Genomic DNA, 8,606 nt, shown 5'->3' on the forward strand with positions numbered 1-8,606 from the left:
GCAGGGGGAAAGAATGTTACTTAGTACAGTTCCTCAATAAGTGAGTAATTTTAAAATTATGATTTCTCTATTATAGTTAGTTTTCATGTTTTACCAAATACTAATTATATATACTTGTATTATTCATTCAGAGAACATTATCAATTGATCATCATATCTCTTCGGACGAATATGATAACTACACTATCTTTGTTACACTATGAACTTGATCCTATGATGAAACAAATTATTACTAAGTAACTTTATGTTTATGAGACTTTTAGTAATATTTTCTCTGATTTTGTAATTATCTTAGCGTGTAATATTTTTAAATCATTTTCAATATATAGGGTTGTGAAGAGACACTATAGATTAAACATATTAGACGATATACCAAGATCTAAATAAGGGAAAGGGGTTGAATAGCTCACAAGTTAAAATTTGAACCAAAGTTGATTTTGAAAAAGTTAATAGCGCGGAAGCAAATTTCTTGTTACTTCAATGTTTAAGTAAATTTATGAGTTCACCATGTTAAAGCAAACCTCAATACTCAAATGTTTACCAAAACATTTCCATTTTATTTATAAAATAGATCCTTCACATCCGTTGTGTTACTCAACCTTATAATTTGAGTAAATTACTTATCAATTAAATCAATTTATTTACCTAAATTTGTTACATTGTAAATATACTAGTACCATTTTTTCTCCATATTTATATATATTGAAATTGACTTATATTTAAAATTTAATTTAATTTAATTTATAAATTTTAAATCAAATATTTTATATATTACAAAAATCAATTTCAGCAGTAACAAATTTTATAAATATAAAATAAAACAATTTTTTTTGTAATAATTAAATAAATTAGTGAAACAAAACCAAAACTCTTGATCGCTATTCCCACGGATCATTTGTATATTTAAGCTACATTATTTAAAGGATTTGATCCTTGGTTTATTATATAATTCGCATCAAATGCTAGTTCAAGAAATGGTACTATAGGTGGCCTATCTATCAACATCTAGAGCAAGTTGCTTGGACAATTCAATTTAAACAAGTATTTCTCTATATATCTTTATCAATCAATTAATGGGTTTGTTGACAAATCCACTTCTTTATTATATTTAAATGACAAAAAAACAGTTACAAGTCTTAAGTCAAGTTATTATTAGATGTATGTATATGTTTTTTTTTTTAAATCTTATTATATAAAAGAATCAATTTATTTAAAGTAAAATTTTATATAAACTGTTGACATGTAATAAAATTCAAATTTAAAATTTTGAAAGGAACATAGTCTTAAAATAGTTGAGAATTAGTTGTATGTATACGTAATGTTTCTGTTTCTATTGTACCTGTATCGAATGAAATGCATTTATGCCTAAGTGTGTAACCATATGAGCTTAGTTTATTTATTCCAAAATAGAGTAGTCAACTCTTAACGCTCTCTCTCTCTTCCCACCTACTTGAATTTATAGTCCGGCTCAACAACTTTTGTTGGTCAATTTGAAACTCGTCTATTTAATAAAAAATGAAGATGAAGATTAGTTAGATAATTATCAGCCAAAGTTAAATATTGTAGTACTAGTATTCAACTAAATATTTTAATATGTAATATTGATACGAGACTTTGAGTTTTAAAACATAACTCATTTATTTTCTAATATATATATATATATATATATATATATATATATATATATATATATATATGTATTCTTGTCTATTATTGTTTAGTGAAGAAAAAAAAAAGAAAAAAATATTAATAAAAATAATTTTAAAGAAAATCTTATAATAATAATTTCAAGAGGTCTTCATATATACATGTGAAAGTAGTTTTAGTTATTTTAGGGTGTCAAATTGGCAGGTTCATACAATTTAAATTTGTCCAACAAAAGCCTAAAAAAATGGACGGATGAAGCGAATATAATTGAGGAAGCGAGTTTAAAACTTTGACCCATGTCATATTAAAAGTGTGGGCGAGTCCACAACCGGCGTATATTTAAAGTCTAAAAATATAAAATTTATGTTTATATTCATGTCCGCACAAACATGAAAATAAAATAAAATGGAATGAGGTGAATACAATAGAAGGTGCATATGCCTAAACCCTTAGCTCGTCCACATTAAAGTGCGGGCACAACGGTCATGTCTAATAAGTCGAATCCGTTTTACCATCCTTAATTATATTTTTTTGTCTTAAATATTGTGATTGTATTTGAGTGTGAAAAAAATTATGATTTTGCAATTTAATTAGAATTTCCACCTATTTTAAAAATAGATGTTGCTCCTTAAATTTTATCCATTTTAAAATTCTATATTATAAATGAATAAAAATATACACATAATGGGGGCTTTACCTAACACATAAAATCAATGAAAAAGAAAATTAAAAAAAATTAAAGGAAATAAAACAACAAAAACATATCCATCATTTTCTCATTCACCTTTAATTGGTCATTACAAGAATGTATCCATACTAACTTGTCCTCGAAGTATATATTCATGTATATTATAATATATTACGTTGATATTGATAGTAACGAGTAGTTGATTAATAATTTTTTAACAAAAAAAAAATATTAAAAAAATAAACAATTCAGAACTTAATTACAACTTCGTTAAATTTAGGGGCTTATTAATTTTTTTTGAGATGGTTCAAAATAGTCGTATTTATTAAATTTAAAAAATAATAATAAGTTTTGATAACTTCTTTCCACTATATGCCAAAGAAAACAGTGACTTGAATTGAAATCAAGACAATTATTTCAGAATTCTCGATTAGAAATAAATAAATAAATAAATAAATTATGAATTGATTAAAAGAACATGAATTTGTTGTATATAACATGTGGGTACATACATACACAATTTTGTAATTGTACATATGAATGATTTCCCTCATAAGAACAACTAAGATTATTTCCCTAATAACTGTTCAAAAAGATTAATAAATAACCCTTGAAATTTAAGCTTCAAAGTCCACCATTAATTTGTTCAACTTCTTGTTGCTTATTTTCTGTTCAATGAAACTCTTTCCATGGTCACCACTGCACATAATAAAGATACTTTATCATTATTATAACTTATAAGTCCAAATGTTTAATTTTATAAATTAAAAAATTGAGTCAAATTAATAATCTAAAAAGACTAAAATACCCTTACCTTTGGGGTAAGGAAGAAGATGCAGTAGGCGCTAACTTGTGCGCGAGCTGAACGGCGTCGTCTTGAGTGTTAATAATATGATTGAAGCATAAATAACGACCGTAGGATGAGACATCCTCGTAGACACAGATGTGAGTATCGACCAAGAATCCTAAATCAACGGTCACAAAGACACCATCCTCGTACATTTCAGCAGCTCCTCTTAAATAAGGATGTTTAATGGAAAGATCATGAGTCATCAATAATCCAGCATTGATAGACACCATGTTCACTCCTCTGTCCATTGCTAATGCAAACGCTGTTTTCTCGGATAGTGTCTTTGACATCCCATGCCATAACTGTTTGTTTGTACGTGTACAGTAACATTCAATTATTCACTTTTTCTATTACAAATGTAATCATTCTGACTATCATGTCGGTTACATCTATATCATGCGATAGAAAATATCGCATGATTCAGATGTAACTGATTTTAGTCTTGGAAATTTTCAACTACGGTGATCAACTATTACCACTGTACCTTAAATTTGCGACAGAAATTGACATCACTCCAATGAATTTCATCCAAATCAGGTTCAATGGTTTTACGATCCTCTCTCCAGACAACCGCAGTTGCCGAGGATGTAAAAACAACCTTATCTATTGTTTCTGTTTGAGCACAAGCTTCAAGCACGTTGTGTGCTGCTCTAACTTCCACGTCAGCCATATATTCCTGTTCGTTATGACAAGTCGTCATCAGTTTTATCACGTTTTATATTAAAGTACTATACATGTATTTTATAATATATTATTTTTCTAAAAATTAAGAAATTGTTCAAATTAATCATAATAATTTTATATGATGGACATGAAATTAAATTTATACTAGTAATCATTCAATCAAGTTACTGTAACAAAATTGGAGTCATTGCATGTGGTCCACATTGCTTGCAAATATAAAATTTCTCATCATGATTGATTGCCAATATTTTAATATATAACCCTATACTTCAATCAAATAATGATATGATTAGAAAACTAACTAGCTCAAATTGACTTTGACATAATTTTTTCAAGGCCTATGACATTAACACATGAATAACCAATTCAAACCTAAACTACAATAACTTGCTTGAAAGAAAGTATAGAAAAAAATTAGAGGTACGAGGGAACAAGCAAGTGATGAGAAAATCAGGCAAATGGTGCCTACCACGTGCACCAATAAATAGAGTTTGCTTTTTCATCATAAAATTCAAATGAAAAGGAACTCTACTTTTTCATCTCACTCAACAGCTATCAACAGCAAAAACAAAACTCTCATGCATTAACTCTTTCATTATTATGATTATTACACATTCAACATCAATTAATGTTTTTTATTGTATTCCAAAACCCAAATCCCAATGAAATTTGTTATACGCTTTAGTATCTTTTTATATAATAAAATAAACAATCTAACTAAAATTTATGGTTGAGAAACAGATAGCAAAAAAATCATGAAAAAAAGTTTTTTTTTTGTTGCTTACATCATAATTGGGTTGGTCAAGAGGAGGTTCAAACGAGTAGAACAAACCAGAGCAACCTTTAAGAGCATCAATTATGCTATGATAATCAAAAGGGTCTGATCGAAAAATCTTGAGTTTATCAGAATCAGCAGAAACTCCATTGAATAGATCTTCTTCTCCTACACATATATAGAAAAACAATTAATTAATCAATTAATTAATTAATTAAACAGCATGTAAAATTAATGACAAGAATTACCATATTTTTGAATGGAGGCATGAACGGTGTAGCCTCTTTGAAGAAGTCTTTGAACAAGACTAAAGCCCAATTGACCGGAAGCATCCATAACACAAACAGTGTGAGAAGTTATATCAAAAGAAGGAGCCATGGTTTGTTTGTTGTTCCTAGTTGAACAAGAGTTTAAGAAAAGCTTGTTGTTGTGTTGTAGAGACAAGAGAGAAAAGAAGGGTTAGAGTTAGAATATATAGAGAAGGTAAGGGGAGGGGCGGCTAGTGAGAGAAAGCATTGAAAGAGCGTGCAGGGTAGATAGGTAGGAAGGAGGTAGTTGTAGTTTTATAGATGGACACGCGCACACCACCAAGTGAAAAAGAAAGACAGATAGATAAGATACACATATTCACAATCAAAAAAAGGAAAAAGGGGTGTATTTGTTTCTTTTTAATATATAGTATATATAACAACTTTAATCCACGTATGTAGAAAAATGTTGGTATGGATATCGAATTGCTACCTTCTTTAAGTTCTAATTTTCACTTTTTCTATTATTAATAACTATATTCTTTCAATATTAAACAATATAACATACTTGGTCAAAATATATATTACTTCTTTTACAATATTAAATAATTAATATTTTCTTATGTTTTATTAATAAAGGTTTTCTTAGAATTTTAGATATTTTTATTGTATACATTTATTTATTTTTATACTAGTATTTTAATAATATATATATATATATATATATATATATATATATATATATATATATATATATATATATATATATAAATTGTGAGTGCATCTTCAGTTAAGTTTTCTTATGAGTGTTTTGTATGATGTCAAAATTAGGATTTTTTAGCGTTTATATATATTGGACGATATCGTCTTATTCTCTATGTGCATCTTAACATTAGGAAGCATACAAGTCGTTGGGAACATCTTTGACAAGGTCTAAAGCATTAAACATGCATATGATAGGTCGACACATACGTAAATAGGTCAGCCTATAGTAAAATTTTCTAAGCTATAACTCAACACATCTTTGTTATGGGTCAACACGTACACTGCAATGTTAAAGTCTGTAGCTTTTGTTTCATGTGTTGACTCCACGGGTCGACACATAGAAGGCACACGCCATTGATAAGTTGACATGTGACCTTCAACAGGCCGACCTATGCATCGAACAAGTCAACACATGACTTCAACAGGTCGACCTATACGATGATTTTTGTGTGCATATTTTCTCAAACTTAATTGCATTCCTTTTTGCTATCATTCACCCATGCATATATATATACTTCATACATGCATCATTCTCTAGTAAGATTTCTAGAGTGAGTAAAATCTACATGAATCCAAAATTTCAAAGCATCTCATCAACTTCAATTCAATCTATGCATACACACAATCAAACTACGCATAATTATTTTTTGATTGGGTGTCATCTAGATTAGGATTGATAACGTCCAATTAAGTTTGTTGTATCGAGAATATTGGAATGAGATCTTTGAGGGATTCAAATCAGAAAGTTGAGGTGGGGTTTTCCTTCAAAATCTTTAGGGTTTGAAGGTTTTGGACAAGATTCCGCAATTCAGATTCGATCGAGTGAAACCTTGGGACTATGTGTGTTGTGCAAGGGAGTAGCGTGAAACTATGGACATTGTTGACAAATCTTGGATTCAATAAGTGTGCGCTTGAGATTAATTCAGTCAGGTGAAGCCTTGAGACAAGGAGATCGTGCAAGGAAGTAGCAAGAACATGTGTATTTAAGTGGGGTTGTTGGTTACATGATCATGCATTTGAGATTAATTCAGTCGTATGAAAGCCTTGGGACAATGGGTGACTCGGAAGGAAGTAGCAACAACAGGTGAATTGAAGTGGCATGGTTATTTACTTGATCAAGATTGATCAAGGTTTTTTGAAGTGCTAGAGTCAAGAACAAACTTGGGGTTTGTGGAATTTGATATCTCATCTCTTGTATTCATACATTTGCAAAGTAAGATTTATTATAATAATATCTCAATTCGAATTGAGGTAAGAAGTACCCATAACGAGGTCGATTGGAGAACTGCCTAAACAAATCCTTGTGTACTCTCTCTCTCTCTCTCTCTCTCTCTCTCTCTCTATATATATATATATATATATATATATATATATATATATTAATCAATCAATCAATCAATCTATCTATCTCTTTTATTTTTTGGTTTGCAAATTGTCGATTACTTTGATCTCTTGATCAACATTGTTTGGATAACAATTTTGAATCATTGTGAAATTTGTGTTGTTGTAGTAATCACATACCATTACGTTGTAATTGGATTTCTAAGAACTACAAACACTATACAAACATCCAAACTTTGTTAATCGCACGCAAAGTGTTCGACAAATTTTTCAACTAGTTTTTTGTGTGTTATTATCATTGGAGATAAACTTTTACTATTGTAGAGTATTCAATTAGTTGTGCTTAATTGTTGTTGATTGACTTGTTGATTATTATCATAACACTGACACCTTTACACATATCTGAGCTATTCAATAGTAGGTTCGGTTAGACAATTTTTGATCTGGAAAATATGTGAAACTTGCTTGCGCGCTATAATTTTTTCTAAATCAAATTTTTGTAAACTTTTTTAACTTGGGATCTATTCAACCCCCTCCCCCTCTAGATCTAGGCATATCGTTGAACAAGTGGTATCACGAGCTCCGATTGTTTGTGGTCTTAAGATTTGCTTATTAGATCATGGCTACCGAACCTACAGGGTGTATAATAGAGTACCTATTTTCACCGGAAAAATTATGGCTATTGGAAAGCTTGTACGTGTATCCATATCAACTCTGTTGATAATGGTGTATGGGACATCATCATCAATGGTCCTAACAAAACTACAATGACCAATGATAAAGGCGTCATCGTACCAAAACCGAAAGGTCAATGGAATGATAATGATAGAAATTTGCGATCACGTGATTGAAAAGCATAAAATATTCTCATATCAGCTTTAGGTGTTGATGAGTATGATCGCGTTTCTCATTGTGAAACCGTCAAAGCTATGTGGGACGCATTAGAAGTTTCCCGTGAGGGAACTAATGAGGCAAAGAAGCTAGAATCAACACATTAAACCAAGAGTGTGAACTCTTTCGTATGAATCATGGTGAAACCATTTCCGACATGCAAAAGAGATTCACACCTCTTATTGATAGATTGAATGCTCTAGGTAATCCTATCTCCAATGTTATTGCTACTAACAAGGTTTTAAGATGTCTTATTAGGGAATGGAAACCCAAGGTCACCGCGATCAAAGAAGCGAATGATCTTAAAGCACTTGATCTTATTACTTCGTTTGGTAAATTGGAAGAACATGAGCAAGAACTCACTTGCTTGAAAATACATGAAAAAAAGTATGAAAAGAAGATGAAGAAAAATAAATGTAAAGACAAGGTGGAAGAGAAGAAGTACATTGCTCTAGTGATTTCTAGTTTCAAGTCCTCCAAGAATGAGCCTAGTGAGTGTGAAGAAAGGGATGACAAGAACTCCGATGATGATGATGTTGGACTATTTGTCAAGAGATACCAAGGGTACATTTGAAAGAATAAAGTCAAGCACTCTGAAGGAAACTTAGCCAAATTTAGAAGGGAGTCAAAGTCTTCAAAAGATGGTGAAAATAGAAAAGGTAAATTTAGAAGCTCTTGTTATAATTGGGGTGAAATTGGTCACTATAGACCGGAATG

At 30.2% G+C, this 8,606-nt stretch overlaps 1 protein-coding gene across 1 annotated transcript; it reads right to left on the bottom strand.

Annotated features, from left to right (window-relative positions):
* Window positions 1–2,799: 2,799 nt before the first annotated feature.
* On the bottom strand, window positions 2,800–5,228 carry LOC127119754 (cinnamoyl-CoA reductase-like SNL6). Its single transcript, XM_051050060.1, has 5 exons — window positions 4,893–5,228; window positions 4,655–4,812; window positions 3,670–3,861; window positions 3,150–3,487; window positions 2,800–3,034 (listed from the first exon to the last, which is right to left on the bottom strand). The coding sequence occupies exons 1-5, from the start codon at window positions 5,020–5,022 to the stop codon at window positions 2,953–2,955; spliced, it is 900 nt and encodes a 299-aa protein (XP_050906017.1). The 5' UTR covers window positions 5,023–5,228; the 3' UTR covers window positions 2,800–2,952.
* Between the last annotated feature and the right edge of the window lie 3,378 nt (window positions 5,229–8,606).

Source organism: Lathyrus oleraceus, chromosome 2 (assembly GCF_024323335.1).
Source record: "Lathyrus oleraceus cultivar Zhongwan6 chromosome 2, CAAS_Psat_ZW6_1.0, whole genome shotgun sequence".
Lineage (NCBI taxonomy): Eukaryota > Viridiplantae > Streptophyta > Magnoliopsida > Fabales > Fabaceae > Lathyrus > Lathyrus oleraceus.

Excerpts from the sequence above, each read along its gene's own strand:
- LOC127119754 (XM_051050060.1), bottom strand. The coding sequence starts at position 5,022 with ATGGCTCCTTCTTTTGATATAACTTCTCACACTGTTTGTGTTATGGAT. Across the intron at positions 3,862-4,654 it reads TTGACCAACCCAATTATGAT|GAATATATGGCTGACGTGGA; the intron begins GTAAGCAACAAA and ends CATAACGAACAG. Across the intron at positions 3,035-3,149 it reads TCTTCTTCCTTACCCCAAAG|TGGTGACCATGGAAAGAGTT; the intron begins GTAAGGGTATTT and ends TATTATGTGCAG.